Source organism: Rhipicephalus microplus, chromosome 1 (genome assembly GCF_043290135.1).
Source record: "Rhipicephalus microplus isolate Deutch F79 chromosome 1, USDA_Rmic, whole genome shotgun sequence".
Lineage (NCBI taxonomy): Eukaryota > Metazoa > Arthropoda > Arachnida > Ixodida > Ixodidae > Rhipicephalus > Rhipicephalus microplus.
The window spans coordinates 201618951-201640936 of NC_134700.1; the positions used below are offsets into that span (position 1 = coordinate 201618951).

The 21986-nt window shown below is 48.4% G+C and overlaps 1 protein-coding gene across 1 annotated transcript in view; it reads right to left on the reverse strand.

Moving 5' to 3' along the window:
* Positions 1–12098: 12098 nt before the first annotated feature.
* LOC119167310 (phospholipid-transporting ATPase ABCA3) overlaps positions 12099–21986 on the reverse strand; it is a 31339-nt gene continuing 21451 nt past the window's right edge. Inside the window, exons 7-10 of the mRNA XM_075868016.1 lie at positions 21400–21742; positions 19565–20173; positions 13249–13546; positions 12099–12584 (exon numbers count right to left, since the gene is read on the reverse strand). Coding sequence (XP_075724131.1) covers positions 12294–12584; positions 13249–13546; positions 19565–20173; positions 21400–21742 — 1541 coding nt within the window. The 3' untranslated portion in view covers positions 12099–12293. The remainder of the gene's footprint in view (positions 12585–13248; positions 13547–19564; positions 20174–21399; positions 21743–21986) is intronic.

Here is a 21986-nt window from a genome sequence, read left to right on the forward strand (position 1 = left end):
CTGTAAGCTTTTTGCTACTGGGTATATCATAAGGATTTATGGTCTCTAATGCACGTCAGGTGATCGATAGCTATGGAATGTAATGTATGTTTATGAAGTTTAAAAACTTGCTCAAGAGCGCAAAGTAACCACAGCCTCGGGAATAAACGGTATCATGACGAGCAGGGCAGTAATTACAGCAATAAAATCGCGCTTTAGGAAGGAAAACAGATTTTCGAACACGGTTAAATCAAACTCTGGCCCGATGATTCCGGATGTCGTTCACTTCGCCCGAGCACGCCACCGCGCGTGGGCTTCTCGACACGAAATGGTGGTCAATTCAGAAAGGCATTCGAAACGGGTTTGATGTCCGGGATGAAATTGCAAGAGCACACCTCCCATACCCTGCTTGTCGTCTATGCTCAGATTGAAGTTATATGCGCCCCCCCCCCTCACCTCCTGCACCCCATCCGCTTCGATTGTGTGACAGGCAAGACCCTACATGACTAGAAGAGCCGGCCACCAAAACTTGTGGCTCTGGTTAGACACCACAAGTGCGAACTCACCAGTCTGTAATACCGCTGACTTCCCACTTTTCAAGGTTACCACGACGGATTCACCTGATGGTGCTCGGACAATCGCCGTAGTACAACATCGATGTATGGCAGCCCACAATGACAGGGCCTCTGAAACGTTCAAGAACCACTCTTAAGAAACACGAATGCCTGATCAACTTGTGTATACTCACCGGGACGATGTTCGCGCGCCTATGCGGAACGTTTTTCGGAAGTCGACGAAAACGGGCGACGCGACCAGCAATGTAAGCGAGTAGCGTACGGCAGCAATTGACAAACAGACTGCCCACACACGCCCTCATCAAGTGTAACTATAGGTTGACCACCCCTCACATTGGTTGCAAAATGAAGCGCTGATTTGCGAACCAAAGAAGTTCCACATCATTAAGAAATCCATATCTGATAAGGCTATTCTGCATGCCGTTTTCTTCCTTAAAACCACACTTAGCGTAACAGAAGACCACACGTCACCAACTCATACCGTGCGCAAACTACCTAATTACGAAATAGTGGTCGAGGTCGCAACGTCATTCGAAGCGGGAAAAAGAGGGTGGCTAATAAACAACCCTGTTTAGTGTCAGCTACCTACTCACTATAGTCTCCATAGTCGTCGCTGGTGTGTCGGCGCATATAGCTTTAATTTTTGTCACGGAAACGCACATAGTTCTTGCAAACTCCGTCACGAAGAACACCCGATACCAGGCCCACCCAGAAAAGTTTCGAGCTTCATTATACAATGTAGCTAACCTCAAGTAGTTTTTTGAGCACGTAACCTAAACGCCTCGCGAGGACCTATTCGCGATATTCGATTGGCAGACTAAGCTGCGTACGACCCTCGCGAGTTCGGGGACTCCGTATCTTACTTGTTGACCGATGACCAAGCATTCCATGAAGAAGGGTGGCCCATCTGGTCTTCGCAAAGATTCCCACCGTAAATCAGTCTTTTATCCAGGCGACGCCGACTGTTGGTAAAGACGCACAACGAAAAATGAGTCCACGGCAGGCATGACTTGCGTTTTGCAAGTTCACATCTCGGGCTTCAATGGCACACCATTAGCAAAAGACGTACGATGACTTCGCGAACGAGGCCAGGTTGGGCGTCTATTTCCGCCCTCTGCGAAACATCTGTGACAGGTTGGTAGCCACTCTTACACATGCCAAGCAGCGAGCAGTATTTGCTAGCAACCGGAACACATTGTCTGAGGAGTTGTCGAAAGCTTGCTGGAACGAAGTTTCACGAAACGTTCCTTCTGTTTTCAATGTACCAAGGCTGAAGCTCAGCTAGAGTCTTTATGAAAGACACATGGTAAAACGGCCACCACATCGTCAAGTGCAGCAACTGTCAGTGCGTGAATACGACAGAAATGCGACGCAGAGTTGAGCCGACAAACACACCGACCACACACTTGGAGAGGCGAAATCGAAGTTGCGGGGTGGTGGTCCTAGACACCGTAAAGACGCTCCCCGACCACGGTGATCACGATCCCATGATGCCAGGTTCATGCGTCGATGTGCCAGGGAAATTTTCTTTGTTCGAGCATTGGTCAATCTTGTCTTTATATCACTGTCGCGCGAAGCCACGACGTTGTGGTCATCACAGCGATCAGCGTGACTGTAGAAAAAGAAATCTCAAGAAGAAAATCACATATAAAGTTTTTTTTTCATTCAATAAAGAAAGAAAAGTCATGTCAGCATGCCACGACCAAGCATGGAATAATTTAGATGCATCTCTGGTGCTCTTGGAAAGTAACTAGCGCTGTCGCCTTCGTTTTGACGATGTAAAATTCCGAAATTCACAAAAGCTCCACATTAACGGGTGATTTTGAAACTGCAATCAAGACATAACATTTATTTTCAGTATTCTTGCGTGTAGAAAGTCTGATAGTTTTCGAGAAAACTAACATATCGCTGCTAGGCCACCTTCAGATTCCCAATAGCACACTAATCACTAGCATTGCCACACGTTCATTGTTTACGTGCCACAATTTACCTATGAGTCACGCAGAAGTTCACTGCGTGAAGATCAACTTTGTGGCCATAAATCGAAGTACAGCCGATCAAACCTTCGACTATAAAGTGTGCGTAAATGGCATTTTTATTTTGTATATGTACCTTCATGATACGGCAGAATCATGGCCGGAAAAAAATGTTTGGTCAAGTGCATGCCCACAAACATTTTTGCAGCTTCGTTCCATCATATGGAGCTCACGCAAAAAAAATGACATTGTTGCGCATGCTACTTAAAGACATGTGTGAATGTACACTAGTAAACTCGAAAAACAGCGTTGTAGTAATCAAGATGATACGAAGGCAAGAAGACCCGTTCGGGCAGGAGGACACATGCAACTTTCTTGCATCGAATGGTGGCATGACTTTTTGGCATGACAAGTTTCGGAGAGCAGAACGCTCGTTTGGCAGCAGCTGGGTATCTTAGTCACTTGCTGGTATCCGTATTAGAAAACTGCGGAAAGACTCGAATTTCAGTGCCACATGCACCGATTCTAAGGCAGCCGTGCGTAAGAAGGTGGCTGTGATGCCGTATACTTGCATGAAATTTCACATAATCCCAAAAATATTGTTCAGAGATCGTGGTTTCGGTGGTGTTGTGCAGTTTTGTGCAAGAACCAGTCCGGTAGAAAGGCCTCCTATGAGCGTCAAATTAAGCACCGTAAGAAATTCGTTCAGTGTGTGAGGAGTGTAGTTTAAAACGAACCTTTTTGACCTGCAGTCAGACTTAAGTCGGAAAGACAGGATGCCTCAATGTGCGAGTACTTGAGCACAACCAGAAAGTATAAAAGGGATCTGATGGTTTCCTGTGGACTGGATGAAAGAATGAAACCAGGTTCGTTCTACTTCATTCAAGCCGAGGGCGCTGCGGTGGACAGGGACAGGGCACTATAGCGGAGAGAGGCGGCAGGGCTTCCACCGTTTCATTAAGGGGCATCATGGAAGCAGCTAAGTGGGGGCCGCTTGAATCTTGTGGCTGTCGCGGAGCATTGCGCTGAATTCAAATGCATGCCGGTATTAGATAAAACATCCGTGTTGCCTACTAAACCGAACGATTGTAATATCATTGAGGCGTCAGCGATAGAAAATCGAGGCTGCGTCAGCAAGCCATCCATTGCACTAACAAAAAAAAGAAGTAGATTACTTGAATTCACCGGCGTGCGGTTTTTCTACGCAAGTTCGCTGCTGCTAAGCTTTAGTCTGTCTTCACCCTGGTGTATTTATTGATGTGATTGTGATGTTATGGGACAGGTATATATTTTTGGTGCTTTGTAATGAAACTTCAGTTTAATTTCAGCGCTTGTCCTCGGTGTCATCTTCGTCCGCTGTCTACCTTTTTTTGTGCTTTGGCCGCAAAAATGTGAAATGCCAATGAGCCCGCTCCCACACCTTGCTGCGCAAGACCATTTCTCACACATTATTCATAATGCTGATGCGAAATATTAAAAAAAGCTAGGGTGTTTTCATTGGGCTACACATGAGGCAAACGTAAAAAATTGCCTTCTGCAAGTAGGAACATTCAAAACTCAGGCCGCTATTCCAAGTAATCTTGTCGCAGCGTGGCCTGGAAACGGTTGACCGCGCCTGCATCTGCAAGGTACCCACTACGCCATAAATTATTTTCGTTTAATGTGGAAACGTCTACTCTATTCGCCGATCTTCGGAAAAGCATGGTACGCATTGTATGTATTTGCAAGGCATTGTTCGCACGTTGCGGATACTGTGACTGACGATGATGAATAATTATGCTTGAGGCTCGTCTAGGGCGTGGGAGCTTTTAATGGCCCACTCGTTATGCGATTCGCATTACGTGTCACCTGGTTGTTACTTTACTGTTTTAAAAAACTTTATTAAACATGTTAACACGATTTCTTACCAGACACAATATATGCATATATATATATATATATATATATATATATATATATATATATATATATATATATATATATATATATATATATATATATATATATATATTATGTGGCTACGTCTCCCATTCATCATAGCGTCACATATATGGTCAGTTTGGACCGGACTTTCGAGCACCGGCGTATAGGCTGAGTACTGAACTGCCACACAAAGGGCCCAGTTTTGATACCCATTCTATCCTATGTTGTTCACGTATTTATACTTCTATCCTAATTCGTGCGATTGTGGCCGCAGACACCGCCGGTGGATGACTACGCCGCCAGAATCGCAATCGTTTTCATCCTATTCTAGCTTTCAGTGCAAAACGCGCTTCAATATGATCTCAACTATAGCACCAGCCACGACTATACTATAGCTGTTATGGCCGCCATGTGCCGTAGATGGAAAATTATCATCATAATGAACCTACGCGTGCTCAGTCACCAAGTACTACCAGATGTTCAACAAAAGAAAGTGAAACGTGCTGCTCCTGATCGGTGTTTGCTACCCGTGTGTTTCATTTGGTCTAGTGGGGCGAGTAATGGGGTTCGCCCGATTTTTGTGGCACATACGCGCAATAAATGGGAGCAAATAAACATTGCCGTGTATAGTATCGGATAGCAAAAGAGACAAGCGAGAACGTGAAAGCTGTTATGCCAGCGAGTCCTCGTCAAACGTCCGTGCCTCTGAAAAAGGCAATCTGGGTCAAGGCCAGCCCGCAGTCTGCCTGGCGCGATCAACTCGACGGCGTGAACACGCGCGGCGCCCTCTGGCCCGCGTGCATTGAGTCAGCTGCGCACGTGACAGCGAGCCGGCGTCCTCGTGTCTGGTGGTCTGACGCATGGCGCGGCGACCCCATTGGCGAAACCTGCCCTGACGACCAGCGGCGCTTCTGATTGGACATTTTGGTTGGACCCGGTGTAAATAAAAGAAGCCCTGCGGCGCGTCGCGATCGGCGGTCCTATGTGAGTGAGAGGAGGCCCCGTGTCGGAGAGCCGGCATGTGTGTGAGTCGGCGGTTTTAGGCGAAAAGCTGACCTATGTGTGAGAGAGGAGAGCTCGGCTCTTCGAGTCTCTGTCGGCCCCAGTGCCGAAATTGTAACGCTTCTGTATATATGCTGTACATAAACCTTGTTTAACTCACCGTCGTCTCGTCCGCTCGTCTTATCAGCTCTGCGCAGAAGCAGTCGCGAGCTGAGAAACATACGCTACCAAACGGCTGGTGACCTTCCCGGCGGAGTTGAAAGCAGTGGCGCCTGTGGGACCGGGTCGGCGTCGCCGTCTTTCGCAACAGTGGAGGTCAGCGGTGGGATTTCGGAGGTGACTTCCCAACAGTGGTGGCTTCGGCGGGATCGGCCCGTCGTTCGCAACAGTGGTTGGCAGCTGCGGGATCGGCCGGCGTCAGCGACATCGATGCGGTGAGTGCCTGATGTTTTCCCCTCAGTTCACCAGACTACTCTAGCTCAGGTTGTAGTAGTTTAGAGAAGGGCTGTGTGAAGCATTAGAGTGAGCTTTGATCGTTTCAAGCGAAGTCGAAGTGCTCTGATAGATAGATAGATAGATATGTGGGGTTTAACGTCCCAAAACCACTCTATGATTATGAGAGACGCCGTAGTGGAGGGCTCCGGAAATTTAGACCACCTGGGGTTCTTTAACGTGCACCCAAATCTGAGCACACGGGCCTACAACATTTCCGCCTCCATCGGAAATGCAGCCGCCGCAGCCGGGATTCGAACCCGCGCCCTGCGGGTCAGCAGCCGAGTGCCTTAGCCACTAGACCACCGCGGCGGGGCGCCGAAGTGCTTTGAAACCAAAGTTAATGCGGAGGGGGTAAACACGGGAGTGTGAAAAATTGCTTGCGCGTCTTGCTAGTTGACTTATAGTGGGTACGGCAAGTAAATTGTTAACAGGGGCAAACAGCAAGAGGCTAGTGTGAACGATGGAGAACCTTAAAGTGAAGGAACTCGTCGAAATTTGTGAGGAACTCGGCATTACTTTGGGCCGTGCGAAACGAAAGCAAGCGATCCTTGAGATCATGAAGGATGAGGGAGTGTCGGCTGAGGAAGTCGATGAGGCCTGGGTGGATATTAAAGCACGCCGTGAGGAGGCTGAAAGGCGAGAAGTAGAAGCTCGCGAACGTGAGGAGGCTGAAAGGCGTGAACGTCGTGAGCGCGAGGAGGCCGAGAGACAGGAGCGCCTTGAGATGAAACGACTAGAATTGGCAATCCTACAGTGTTCGCAGGCGCCTAGCGTAGCTTCTCCGACGATTCAGGTCAGCGGTTTTAGAATTCGTGACCAACTGCCACGGTTCGTAGTAGGCGAGGACATGGCGAAATATCTCGTCTATTTTGAACACGTCTGTGAGCGAAACGCTTTGGAGCGGTCTCTTTGGGCGCGGAACCTGCTAGCTCTTCTTCCCGGCGAAGTGTCCGACGCGATAACTTGCTTGTCGAGGGAAGCGTTTGAGAGCTATGACGAGGTTAAGGAAGTGCTCTTGAGACGTTATAAGTTGTCACCCGAGGCTTTCAGGCAAAGGTTCCGGTATGCTAAAAAGGGGAATGAGTCACACGTTGACTTCGCGTTTCGTCTTAAAGCCGATTTGATTGAATGGCTCAAGGGCGAAGGTGTTTATGACGACCGCGATAAAGTGGTGGAATGCGTTGCATTGGAGCAATTCTACCGCTGCATCGAGGAGGATGTCAAACTTTGGCTGCAGGACAAACTTGGGGAAGTACAGTTAAACAAGGCAGCTGAGTTAGCTGAGGAGTATTATACTCGCCGAAAGTTGCATAGCAGGGCAGTGCGCGTTGAAAAGGATGAAAGAAAAGAGGGCTTTTCAAAGAAACCTGATCAACGGAAACCCGCTCCGCACCGTAATTTCAAAAAGGACCCGTCTCTTACGAAGGACACTGTAGAGGAAGGGAAAACAGAAGCGGAAAAATCGAGTGAGGTTTCTAAACAACGCAATGATACCACACGGGCGTTTGAATCACGGAAGCCACTAATCTGCTACAACTGCAAAAAGGAAGGGCACATCGCGATAAACTGTAAGCAAAAGTTTGCTTTTGCAACAATTAGAGAATCGGAAAAGAACATGCGGTTGTTGGAGCCGTATATCCAAGAAATTAGTGTGAATGGGAAAGCGTGTCGAGCACTTAGAGACTCCGCGGCAACCATGGATGTTGTCCATCCTTCATTGGTGTCTCCGGATGACTTTACCGGAGAATGCGCGTGGATCAGGCAAGTCGCCGAGGAGCAGAGTGCTTGCTTACCAATCGCCACGGTTGTCATTGAAGGCCCGTTCGGTAAGCTTTGCACCGAAGCGGCTGTGTCTGCCGCGCTTCCCGATCGTTTTCCTTATCTTTTCTCCAACAACTCGGAGCAGCTTCTCAAAGAGCAGGGCAAATCGTTCTTCTCCAACTTAGCGTGCATGGCCCTCACGCAATCGCACGCGCGGAAGCTATCGCGGCAGCTTGATCTGGTTCAATGCGGTGAACTCTCAAGTGACCTTGTCGGCGGGTCGACGGAACCCCAGAAAGGAAATTTTCCGCATGAGTCATGTGAGCAGTCACGCGAGCGGCCCGTCGCGAAAGCGGTCGGCGCGGCCGGCGCGGTAGGGGGAGACGACATGGCGCCATTGAGTCAGAGCGAGAGGGTTGCAACGCTCTCGCCTGTAGCGGAAAGTTGTAGCGAGCTGCCGAGAGTTGATCGAGAGACGCTCATTCGAGAGCAGCGTGAGGATCTCTCGATTGAAGCGCTAGTGGAAAGCCAAATTGAAGCGCTAGTGGAAAGCCAGAAAAACGCGGCAAAAGTGCTGTCGAAGGAGCACTACGAGGATTCGGTGAAGAAGCGTGCTTTTGAAGTAGGGAGTCAGGTAATGCTGCTGCAGCCGTCCAAAAGGAACAAGCTTGAGGTTGATTGGGAAGGGCCCGCAAAAGTAGTATCGAAGCTTTCTGATACCAATTGTGAAGAGAAATTAGGAATGCGGCCGAACAAAATTTATCACAGTAACTTGAAAGCAGTCGTAAATTTACTTTTAAGTGCTTCCGAGGAAGAGGAAGCGGAAATTTTGAGTTCTAGTGAGGTAATTGAAGGGGGATCGAAAGTAATCCGGGAGCAGATAAACCTAGAGCCTAGCTTAAGTGAAGGAGGACCTGAGAAAGAGGACATGAGAAAGATTGGTTCCGAGTTTGGAGACGTGTTTTCGGACCGCCCCGGAAACACGAGAGTGATCGAACACGATATCGAGCTAAGCGGTGAGGAGTCAATCCGTAGCAAGCCGTATCGTTGTTCCCCTGTGCAACGTCGAAAGTGTGAGCCGCTCTTGGTGCCGCATAGGTATCGTCGCCTAAAAGTGGCCGGTTACTGAAGTGGAGCATGTTGCTCCACAGCGCAAATTTGACGTTCGCTATCGAAAAAAAAATAAAGGAAAGGTAAACGCTGATGCAGGTGCATTGAGCAGTGCGTTCCAGCTAGTAACTTCTCAACCTTTCGGTTTCTGGTTGGCGATTCGGGGCAAAATTGTGACCTCATCACGACCTGGGCTGAGCGCTCTCGTTCAATGTGATCTCAAGGGGCCAACTTTATGTGGTATTCTAATTCGTTGCGTTGTTGTAATTGTGAAAAATTCAAGTTCTTACTTTAAGAGTCTTGTGTCCCACATGTGCCTCTTGATGTAGGGGGAACAAAATTCCGATAGACACGTAGATAGGTATATGTTGTACTATACTTTGTCTGGTGTTCTGTCGGGTGACCGAGGGCACTTGCTTGTGTCGTGTGTTGTCTGTTGTCGATCCGTCCTTGGCAAGTTGCAGAACCATCGACAAGTGCTGAAACCGAAGATGGTCAGAAGAAGACGAGTGAAGCTGGTCGACAAGTTGTGGCGACAAGCCAGTGGAGCTGGGATCCGTCGTCAAAAATGGGATGTGTTCCCGGAACAGTTTGGAGCTGTATTCTCCTCATGGCACTGGAGGCGAACCTGGAGGGACCTGGCGAACGAGCGCACCTGACATCCGAGCCCCGTGGAAGCAGCTCGTCTTTCCGGTGCATTGTCTGGCGGCGGGGTTGCTGTTATGCCAGCGAGTCCTCGTCAAACGTCCGTGCCTCTGAAAAAGGCAATCTGGGTCAAGGCCAGCCCGCAGTCTGCCTGGCGCGATCAACTCGACGGCGTGAACACGCGCGGCGCCCTCTGGCCCGCGTGCATTGAGTCAGCTGCGCACGTGACAGCGAGCCGGCGTCCTCGTGTCTGGTGGTCTGACGCATGGCGCGGCGACCCCATTGGCGGAACCTGCCCTGACGACCAGCGGCGCTTCTGATTGGACATTTTGGTTGGACCCGGTGTAAATAAAAGAAGCCCTGCGGCGCGTCGCGATCGGCGGTCCTATGTGAGTGAGAGGAGGCCCCGTGTCGGAGAGCCGGCATGTGTGTGAGTCGGCGGTTTTAGGCGAAAAGCTGACCTATGTGTTAGAGAGGAGAGCTCGGCTCTTCGAGTCTCTGTCGGCCCCAGTGCCGAAATTGTAACGCCTCTGTATATATGCTGTACATAAACCTTGTTTAACTCACCGTCGTCTCGTCCGCTCGTCTTATCAGCTCTGCGCAGAAGCAGTCGCGAGCTGAGAAACATACGCTACCAAACGGCTGGTGACCTTCCCGGCGGAGTTGAAAGCAGTGGCGCCTGTGGGACCGGGTCGGCGTCGCCGTCTTTCGCAACAGTGGAGGTCAGCGGTGGGATTTCGGAGGTGACTTCCCAACAGTGGTGGCTTCGGCGGGATCGGCCCGTCGTTCGCAACAAAGCCTCGCCAAGCCAGAACCAGCCTGGGGCTTCGCAGCTCTGCCATGACCCAGCTTGGTGAGACTTCGTGCCAGCTGCGCAATTTTTTTTCGACAACTCGCGCGTTTTGATGTAGCAAAACACGCAAATATAACGAGAACAAAGAACAAGCAAGGTGCGTTATTGGCACAATGCCTGCACCAACAGTGGAGCTGCTCTTCAACTCAGCTGGTTTGCTTACCCCCTCCCCACTACGCACGTGCCGCTAGGTGGAAGCGTATCACGTGACTAGCTACGTGATGTTGCACAATTTCGGTCATGTGACTAGTTCTTAAAGCAATTTTAACATGCTTGCCACGCAGACGGCAGCACACTGGCGACTATTTTCGCTCGCCAGCAACGACGCCGATGCCATATTTTTGTGAAACCAGCTATTTAATGCTGTTTTAAAGAATAACATTCGAGACACACCCCTCCCCTCTCCCTGCGTGTTCTGTTGTGTAATAAATTTATCTAACTAGCCCCCATTTTGTTTTCAGTGTTGAACTAGAAGGACAAGGAGCCCATGACAAAGGCTTCGGAAAGCATGGTTTAAAACAAAAAGACAGAGTTTTGACGACTAAAACTCTTTTAGAGCTTTCACACCTTCGGCGCTGGAAGACTCCGGAAAGCACGGTTGAACGATAATTTCTATCTTTCAAGTTGGTTGAAGTCGCGTAACAATTACACACTGCTGATAAAATTTCATTCCTTTGGCGCATTGCGTATAAGTTAGCATACAATTGTTCTGGCTCGACATGCAATATAAAATGCTCGCATGCTACTACCAAAGGGCCTTTGTACAAGGACTATACTAACTTGAATAGCTTGCATCATGCTTATATATTGCAACTCCGATATTACGAGGCACCCATTGAAGATTTAAAAGGATAAAAAGCCCACTTTCAAGTCCACGGGAACTCGGATAGTTATGCTGGTTATGTATATAGCATATATGATATGTATATAGTATATAACTTAGTATAATGTGTAGCTTACTCGTACAGTCAGTGCTTGAGTTTTTTTTCTTCGTCCTCGCTTACCTTCATTTCCGCACATCGGTGTTTCGCGCTTTGCATCATTACCAGGAACCTAAACCATTTCGCCCCCTCCCTCACTATCACCGAGACACCACGCCTTAATGTCAGCGCTTCGTTAGTTCACCGACGCTTTCCGATACTTCAAAACTCGTATCTTATATCGCCGTCGTCAAATATTCATGTCGTAATATCAGCCATAGCCGAGTAGCCATTGCAGCCTATACATTGTGGGGTCTCGATTTGGTGAGCGACACGCCACGCTCTTGAAGTGAACGGACGCAATGGACATGGTTGGTACAAACCAAACGATGCACACAAATTTATTTAGCTACTTTTGAAGGACAATATCGTCCGCCGAATTATTACATCAATGGTAATTAACACACTAGGACATTCGTACACACTATTACCATACGCTCCATGACAAACACAATAACACATCCAAGGCGTCGTCTCTAACGCTTGACTTACCACTAGGGGCACCTACGCGCGGCCCGCGGTGCCACGCACCGAGGATCCATGCTAAAGAAAACCGTTCCAGCAACCGCCTCGCGCAGAAGACACTCGCTCAACTCTCACCCGCTACCAAGGCCCGCCTTCCGCCAGGGGTCACCGTCAGCGCTACCACTCTACCAACCATGATGATGATAGTGGTGCTCAAAGCGAACACAACGTTATCTATCGCCTCGTGGTTGTACCTTGAAATGCGGCTTTGGGTGAGACACATGCACAACGCCGCGATAACAACTTTACAGGAGGTGTAAAGTTGTTACCCCACAACATTTTATTCTATGTCGAAGGCTGCTTTTCTGCGCACCCCGTCAGAAAGAAAATTACACAAGACACAGTATAGATAGCGTACATGATCGGTAATGAGCCGCTTTCTTGTTCTAATAAAACAAAAAAAGCGCGTTACAGATGCGCTCGTGGGTGACCCTCGTCGGCTGCAACTGTGCGGCGATCAGCGCAGCCGTCACGACGGGATGATGGGACCCCGGATAGGCACCACCTGGTACTTGGCGATCTTCAGTAAGACATGCTCGAGCGTCACCTCGCTCAAGAGTATGTCGTACGTGTACTGGGCCAGGTGGTGCTTCAAGTTGGCCAGCGTCCGCGCCAGCTCATTCCACGGCGGCGTCTTCTCCACTTCGTACTCGACGAAGGAGGTCAGCTGGCCCGAGAATCGGGCGGCCGGGAACGACGACTTCACCAAGCCGTCGATGGCTTTCCAGGCATCCGGGTTACCGTACGCCTCGGGCTTCAGCTGGAATGGCCGTGCGCGGAAACAGCTTTCGTTATTGCGATATGTTGGCAAACTATTTTACGCGCGTCTTCACAGGATAAACTACACCTTTCTCAGCAACATCGCGACAAGAGCAGCTCGTTGAATCGTACCAAAGGCATTGAAATCCTGTAACTGCGTAGCGGCTTTGGAAGCCAACAACCTCAAAGCAAAGCAAGAAACGAAATAGAAGCCTTAGGCGCAGCACTTTTTCACGCCAACGGACCGGAGCTCTCATTGCTTGTAAAGCAAGCCCACGTGTCTGCGGAGGCCGTGCGTCAAGACGAGTGAACGACACTGATGGATTTGGATTGCCCTTATCACATGCTTGCCTCTAGTGGTTTGCTCGTCGTGAACTTAGACTGTAAACGAACGCGCAATGTACTTTTTGCTGCGCGCGCTCATGACAACTGAATATTGTATATGATTACATGAACTGGAATGTGAGGTCGAGGGAATGTGTTATTTGCCTTGTACGAAAAAAAAATTGTTCGGCAGGCTTCTTGATGCTGCCTTAAAAGTTGCCCCTACCAAGTTTCTTGCATGATGCTGTTTCAAAGGGCACAGACGCTTAGTCTGTACCCTTTGAACCAGCGTCGGTAACACAAGCAACACGCACTACCAGAGTTGAGGCTGCTGCACTGACCTTGAGCCGGAGGACGAACCCGCGGCAGAGCCTGGAGCGCAGCTGGCCAAGGTTGCCGATGCAGCGGAACATGCCGTCCACCATAATGGCCATGCGGTCAGACATGATGACGGCGTCGCACAGGCTGGTGGTCGCTACGAGCACGGCCGACTTGCTTAGCTGCCGCAGCATCTGCACCGACTTGTAGATGGTGCGCTTGGCGAAGTGGTCCAGGCCGGTCGCCGGGTCGTCCATCAGCAGCACGGGAGGCAAGCCAACGATGGCCACGGCCACGGCAAGCTTACGCCTGTTGCTTGCGCTGCAAGGACAGCGCGAGAAGCTTGGGTAAACAACGCCTTCGCGCATTTCTGTTTTGTACACCAGGCACCCGCAGGTTGTCACAACATATACGCTGCATCTTCTTCTTTGTCCGTTAGTCGTACGCGCGCTGTACTACACGTGTTCCATTCAACGTTTTCGTCTTCGCATAAGGAAGAAGAGACCCCGCTTCCTTTACAAGTCATGCAAGCTTGCCGAAGACTCCTGTCCACTGGACGTTACAAGAGCTAAGCCCGCATCCTAATAATACTGATGAAATTGTGGGACCAATATACTTTCGATGAAGAATAGCCACAAGTACGCAATATTTGACAGTACTTACCGCAGCAAAAAAAAAACAATTTCTTGGTGTCGCAATTTAACTGTGCAGTAATGCGCCAACCATTAATGGTGATGAATTGGAAAGCACACCTCGATGATCATTCGTTGAACGCTGCTAATACAGGAGGTAATAGCGAGAAACGTTATGACTACCATGCTGCGTTTTTTGTTTCCATGGACGCACGATTAAATGACGATTACATTGTTGTGTCGTTCTATACAATGCAGTGAGTGGGGCAATATTTCCGATTTCACACTGTTTCAAAGCCTATACAAGACTGCCGTTGGGTGGACTTGAACGGAAGTTCTAGCTCAAGCTAGATGTAGCTAAAAGTAGACATTCCATAAAATAATGTTGCCACATTTGTAGTAAAATGGACCATAGGTGGCATTGCGAACACAGTCCTTAGTATTGACCAATATAGAATGCAATTTATAATGCAATATATATAGCAATATATAATGCCACTTAAATAACCATCTTTCCGTATGGTGTGCCCTTCAAGCCGCAGACAAGTGGGTTATAAGGAAATTACAATAGATTAGGCGTGCGTGCCTATACCTTAATTACAAAAGAGAGTTCATGTCATATTAGAGCGATATTAGAGCATATCAGCCAGAAGGTTTATAGGAACGTTAAATGGTGAACTGGTTTTTCCTTTTAACTGCATACTGAATTTCATTAGTAGAGTTTACAGTATAAAAGTCCAGCTTCAGATAGAGAAATCTTGCTAAATATTGGCAAACCAGCTTCATTTTGTTGCGGACCTATGTTTTTTAAGCTTACGCGAGAACGCGCACTTCGCATCTGAATTACGTGTACAAGTTTGCGCACAGCATCAGTGTAGATGGCGAGCACCATGAGCGGCATGCTGACTGTATACGCGTATGCCAACTTCGCCACTCTATTCGAAGGTGAGCCGTATTTCAAGGAGTACAAGACACGCGCGTGCATCAACAGAAACGACAGGAAAGCTGGAAGCACTTTACTTTAATGAGTACTTAACAGCCAAATCGTAAGTCTTAAGTAGCCAGAAAGTATCCACTTAAACAGCCTGAACTGTTCAACGAATCGGGACAAAAAGTTGTCAATCTGACGCAAAGAAGTTATCAACGGCAATCCTGTAAATAGTGGTGTATATATCTACTGATGTCACACAAAGCATCACAAAATGGGGGCTTCCATCAATAGCAATTGATTATACGCAGTGCTCTGGGCCCATATATTTGTATGACTAGTCATACTGCACCATCTATGCCTGCCTCGCATAATCAACAGAAGTTGTACGACGATGACATTGCCCTCTTCAGGTGACACATACTCTTATAAGAAGTGGTATAACTGCGCAAATATACATATTCCACTGGATACCTGAATTAACCCAAACCTGTGAACTCTATTCAAGCACAATCAGCGTCAACGTCAAAACTTCTGAAATGTAATCGGAATAGTGTTCGTGAGCCTGTACCCCCCCCCCCCCACTTCATTATTTGTCAAAGAGCAGACCTTCTTAGATGAAGACTGCTAGGGAGGCGTCAGAATGTTTCCTTAATCTTAAATCCGTGTTATGCCTTAAACATCGTGGTTTGTTGATTAAGAGCTCCCCGTTTGGTGTTATCAGGTTTTTATCTGCATTTAACTGAGAGTGCCAACTTGAGTGCACTAAATCCAATATCAAAAAAGCCCTAATATGTGACCCTCTCTTTCGAGCTTTCCTGCCTTAAGCATTCAATGCCAACCAGACCAATTGGCTGCCCTACTAAGCAAAGCGCTCATATTCATTCCTGATGAGGTGTACATAAAAATAGATAAATGAAATGATCTATCAGTTGGTGAAGACTAAAACTCCCACAAGAAATCACAAGGTTAAGAAGAATATGACGGTCTAGTCATGACATGAATAACGAGAATCCCTGTCTAGTACGCCCAGAAACCCTTCGCTTAAATCAAATAGAGCACATAACTATATGCAATGGGCTGCAGTATGTTGGTATGCTGCGCTGACTCGCAGTTTAACCCAAAACGACAAGAACAAGCAAGCTTTTTTTGACGCAACAGCGTCAAAAAAAAAGCAGCATCAGCCGTGTTTATCCGATCGGTTCAAAGAATAAAAGATCCTAGCAGGAATCGAACCCAGGCATTCTACATTGAAATCTAGAATTTTATCACAAAGTAACGCCATGTGTTACATCCAGAAATCCCAGCTTTACCCCAAAGGCGAAGCATTGACCGCGATAGCAACAAATTGGAAGGTTACATGCAGAATGGCAAGCAGATCGTAACGTGTCCCACGTTTCCTAGAAACGAAACAAACTCACAGGTTTAGATGAACGCAAATATGCATCTCAGTTGTTACTTCGCTGTGTCTCAAAAGCGCGCTCTTTTCAAAAACGGAGACTGTCCAACTATTACAGTGACTTTTGTGCACCCGGTAACTACTACAGAATCGTTCGGGTGAAAGCCAAAGGCCAGCTAAGACGTACAATCCTCCCCACCACGAGATAAGCGCGTGTGACTGAGCGTCCACTCCTCCTCTCCGCGGAGGAAAGTACGCATGGGAGATGAGAGCACGCACCGCCACGTTGTGACAATGTGGCGACGCGTGCTTTATGCCCCATCTTTCTGGTAATGCTCAAAACACTAAGTGGTAAATATAAATATCTTGCCGTTTGAACGTTGAGGGACTCACTTCTCTGTGGCTTAATAAAGAAAAAAAAGCTCATCTGGGGTTCAGTGATTAACGCCTCGCACTTCAGAGGTCCCAATTCCATTCCGCGCACCGGAGTCTTTTTCTGGACTTTTTTTGCGATTTCATATATATAGATACGTGCACATATACGGTGAGTGACGGCGACGCCCAATTCGACGCCGACGCTGGCGGCAAAAACCGGCCGAGAGTGTCCATATAATTGCTATCACAATAGGAAAAAAAAAACCGCCAGGCTCCTGCCGAACTGACGCGCAAGTGCAGTGACAGCTGTAAGTGGTGCCTTCGCCGCATACAGTCTACTAATGCGCGGCGGCTTCACCAAATCACACTTGCTAATGCTAATGCTAATGCGACACGCTTCCCGAGAAGCACAGCGACAGCTCCTCGTTCTTTCCAACTGTTACGCCTCGTGTTTTTGTGTTTTTTTTTGCGAGCGATTTCACGGTAAGCTTTAGCCCACCCATGAATAAAATCCCCCCACAGTGCTGAACCTCGCACAACTATGCTACTCTTTTGCAGGTGCATAAGGAGAATTTTTTTTCGGAGGGGGGGGGGTCACCACTTTCAAAATGTCAGCCGAGCAGGAAAATGGGCATCTGGGCTCTGTATTTTGAGCAAAAAAAAATTGGGGAGTGAGGAGATGGGGGAGGACATGTGCCTGATTACGCCACTGTTTAGTTGCTTTGTATACCCAGTCGCCAGAATTTTCGAGCGGCTCATGCGATTGTTTAAGGGGCGAATCAGTTTAGGCTGGAGCCTTGTCCCTCCGTTGTCCGTTGTCCTGGCTAGCACACGCTGGGAGCGCCAGACGCTAGCGCGCAGATCGCACGTATAGAAGATTGATTTGATTGATATGTGAGGTTTAACGTCCCAAAACCACCATATGATTATGAGAGACGCCGTAGTGGAGGGCTCCGGAAATTTCGACCACCTGGAGTTCTTTAACGTGCACCCAAATCTGAGCACACGGGCCTACAACATTTCCGCCTCCATCGGAAATGCCGCAGCCGGGATCCGAACCCGCGACCTGCGGGCCAGCAGCACGTATAGAAGAGAACGATAATCGCGGGTGCGCTCGTGGCACGCTGTTTCTTTCGCCGCGGTGGTCCAAGAGCTATAAAACATGCTTACTCTCGGCTCTCTTTTTCTCATAGTCATAGAGTGCACTTCGTTATAAAAGAAAGAAAAAGAAAGTGAAAAAAAGTATTACGGAGGTTAATGATCTGCCGGACCATCACCTACTCGTCATCATTCACTACATGGATAGGCTTCGATTTTTTTTTCAGGCTGAACGTTGTAGGCGCCACAAAATTGGCGATGAATGCATTTTGAGGTCTTACATAACAGCTATAAATCTGAAAAAATTTCCATTCGTTAGTCGCTTGAAACCAAAGGATTTGGGCAGTTTGTTTATTATTTAAGAATAGTAGCACATCATTTGGGCGTTACCAGCACCATTGCCTTCATTCGCTGGCCTATATAAGTCGCCAACACTTCTCTATTTTTTCCTTATTTGCAACCGAGTTTTTCGTACGATTCTCGTGGGTAAATTATTAAAAGAGCGTTCAAATAGAGCTTTCACCAATAAGTCTACCGAAGAACCACTACTGTTAAATTTTTACTTTTGTCCGCAGGCACTGAATTGAGCTTAACTCCCTTTTTATTGCCATGTGACCCAGTGCCCAGCATCGCTTTTTATCTTTCTTGGCTTAAAAATTTTGCATGCCGCGTAGTTTTCTTTATGTATTCAATTCCAACTCTACTGTATTATCCACGTTATTGCGCAAACTTTCAGCTGGTGAAAACAATCGTGGCAAATCGTGGCAGTCGCGGGAATGTTCTGCTTAGCCCCCAAAAAAACTAAGTTGATTAGTTGGGGGAACGCCAATGGATCTTCCATAATTTACTCATGTAAGCGCCAAGATTTATTTCCTGTGAGATTGTATGCAGAAAAGAAAGAAAGTACTAGGAGAAAAACTGGATTTTACGAGGCGCTATCGCTGCGCGTATCGAAAATCGTACAAAATTCTCAACTTGCGTGCGCATAGCGAGAGCAAAGTTAGCTGCACCGAAAAGCTAGCGCAATTCGGCGGAGCAGCCGTGCTTTAGCATACGACGCGACGAAGGCCCCACTTACGGCATGTCACTGCGCTTGCACGCTAGTTTCCCAAGCGTCCGCGAAAGGCACCCCGTGGACCGCTGGCCGCACAGTGCGGTGTTCAAGGCGGAAGTGGACGCGTCTGCTATGGTACAAGAATTTCAGTTGTGGTTCCAGATATATTCCAGTGTTCATCGACCCCGGAGAAATACAGTAATGAATGTTACCTATGATACCCAAGCATCGCGTCGTTGAGTGCGATCATATCATTATCACACATGGCATTCGTATTTCTGCAGAGTCGAGCAAGGCGAAATTAATTGCACCATCGCGTGCGCTTTGTTGAAATAGAACTTAGGCCTGAGCTCCAACATGAGAGCTGCCGTTGTGCCAGAACATGGGTTACTCTTTAAACACCAGTGCAGCCGGCGTGCGTAGCAAGCGCTTTGTGGGACAAAGCTACGTCACTTGAAGAATGCGTCAATCCACCTCGTAAAGCTCGACTCAAAACATAACCAGAAGATAGAGCACAGACAGGAACTCGCCAATTACTTCACATCAAGCCGATTTTCACGATGAGTGGGACCGGCCGAACTTTTTTTGCAAAGATACGTTTGTATCACTAGGAAGTCAGACGAAATACCGATCAACAGTATAACACTATCAGGTGTATTTCAGCCGATCATGTAACGCAACGCGATGCTAACACCTCGCTAGAAATTAGGAACACACGCAGACTGTTTATAGTTTCTTGTTCTTAAATTGTTTATAACCTTCTCATCGGTCCTACTGAACAGTATTCTACATTTCTTCGCAATTTACACGCCAGTAACTTGTCGTTTCTATACTGAACACCACGCGTGCATACCTGCAGTTGTCGATGGTTTCGTCAGCGACGGCTTCCAAGTTCAGCAGCGCGAAGATGTGCTGGATGAGCGTGGCCCGGTCCTGGTACTGAACTCCACGGAGGGTCGCGTGAAGCACCATCGTTTGGTGCACCGTGAGCCGCCCCAGGAAAGCGTCGTAATCGGGACAGAGTCCGATTAACTTCTCCCAGCGGGCCACTTCCTTGAGCGACACGGCACCGATGTAGGCTGTGCCTCCACTCGCGGGCTTGAAGCCCGACAAGACGTCTAATAGGGTGGACTTGCCGCAGCCCAACATCCCCGTCACGGCGACCGTCTCGCCGGGCTCCACGTGGAAAGTCACTCCACGGAGAGCGGCGTGCCGGTCGTACACCTTCTTCAGGTCCAGCACAAGAAGCGAGGGCTTGTGGAGGTCGTGTCGCTCGACAACCTTGCTGACGTAGTCGAATTCTGCGAGCACGTCCGGAGACGTCTTCTCCGCGACAGGTGCCTGCGCCACGTCCGCCCGGATGAACCAGTGGCGCATCACGGCGTGTTCGACGAGCACGAGCAGCAGGAAGCACACCAAGCCTTCGAGAAACATCACCGTCATCTCTGTCATGGCACCGTCCCTGTCATCGCCGCAAGAAAACAAATGAATGAAGAGGTCAGACGGATTCAACAGGCATCTTAGGCCTAGCAAAGTCCAAAGCGCGACCACGCTAAACAACGTGATTCTTCTATAGGCATCTATGAGTCTTCGAAATACGACTTCCAAGCACATTCGCGGTTATTAGGGCGTCCGCAGCGGTCGAATGTTTGTTCTGCAACGCATTTTTAAGGTGGCTAGCTGTCCAGCATCATGTGGTACATAAAACAAGCAGAAAACGTGAATTGTGGCACCAATGCCAGGTCTGGATTGTGGCGAAGAAAAACATGTTTCGACCTTCGTGTGTGATACGAACTTGGTGTCGGTGTGGCACAACCACTGTGGGTGTACGACCAGTAACTCGTGTCCCCGATGCAATATAAAACGAACGCACCGGCGAACGCTGTCTGCTACCCGCCATGGTGGTGTAGTGACTATAGCACTCGACTGCTGAACCATATATCGCTGGGTTAAATCCCGGCCGTGGCGGCAGCGTTTTCGAGGGAGTCAAAAATGCTTGATGCCCACGTGTTTAGCTTAAGGACCCCTGGTGGTCGAAATTTCCGGAGCTCCCTACTACGGCTTCTCTCGTAATAATATTGTGGTTTAGGAACGTTAAACTCCAACCAGTACTAGTAAGCTGTATTTCACGCCGTCTATTCCTCACTTACCAGTAACTTTGTTTCAACCCCTGTTTGTGGCCGCAGTGCTGCTTTCTAGCGTACGCGTGGTTTACGTTCCACCGTTGAATTTTTCTGCACTGTACATTATAAAATGGACCGACATTCTCAGTGGTTTCCATGACTTCTCGACTTGGAAAGCACACTGCGCCACGTTTCTTGAAGTTTCATGCACTGCTACTGAAAGCATTTGTGCGTAACACATGGGATCTTCTGCTGGCGGCGACGTGCTTCAGCGGGCGGCTTTCAAGAAGCTGAACCGACATATGCAGGACGTGATACCTGACCACTGAGCCGGAACAAAATGTTCCTTCCTGAGTTATCCTTGAAGAAGCATCGAAGTTTTAGAAGGAGTGCAAGAACACTAACGCCTATGCAATGACTCTTTCGCAAATGGTATTCCTATACATCCACATTATTGTCCCACCAATTGCGGAAATAAGCAGCGCAACTTTGTGCCGGAGAACTGCTAGCGCTCCGTCACCGTTGTTTTTTGTAACGTTGCCAGTCGGTCATGACGCAAAAGTACCTGTGGAAGGACGTCCAGGATAGCGGTTGCACCGATGTTCGGTTGCTGTTGTAGAAAGTAGCGCAGCAGTAGCGAAGGCCGGTCATCATGATGGCGGCGTCCTGAGCGCTGTTTCTCACGAACGCGCACACGTCGTAGATGACGCTCAGGTCGGAGGTGTACGTGCAGTAGGCGTTTTCAAGGCTGAGTTGCACCACCTTCACGAGGGCCCACGAGGCACTGAACGGCGGACAGAAGTAGAGAAGCCAGAGCACTGAATCTCGATCGTGCTCCTCGCTTATAAGATCCTGCCCACGTTCAATGTCGATCATGTAGAGCTGGTATCCCAGTGTGGATACCATGCCTGCAGGTAGGGAGGTGAAATTGCAGCTATAATTTTCGCTACGTTCACTGCGCCATATCCTTCTGAAAACTTCCTGCGACGCATCAGACCCGCCTAAGGAATCAGAAGCGCCTAATTAACGCTTCAATAATGATACAGTGGGTTTTACGGGTATAGAGCTCCATACCAGCGTATAGCAGCTCTAATTTAAAATATTCTATTCTCTCATCATACTAATCAACATTATCTAATGCTTTCATAATTT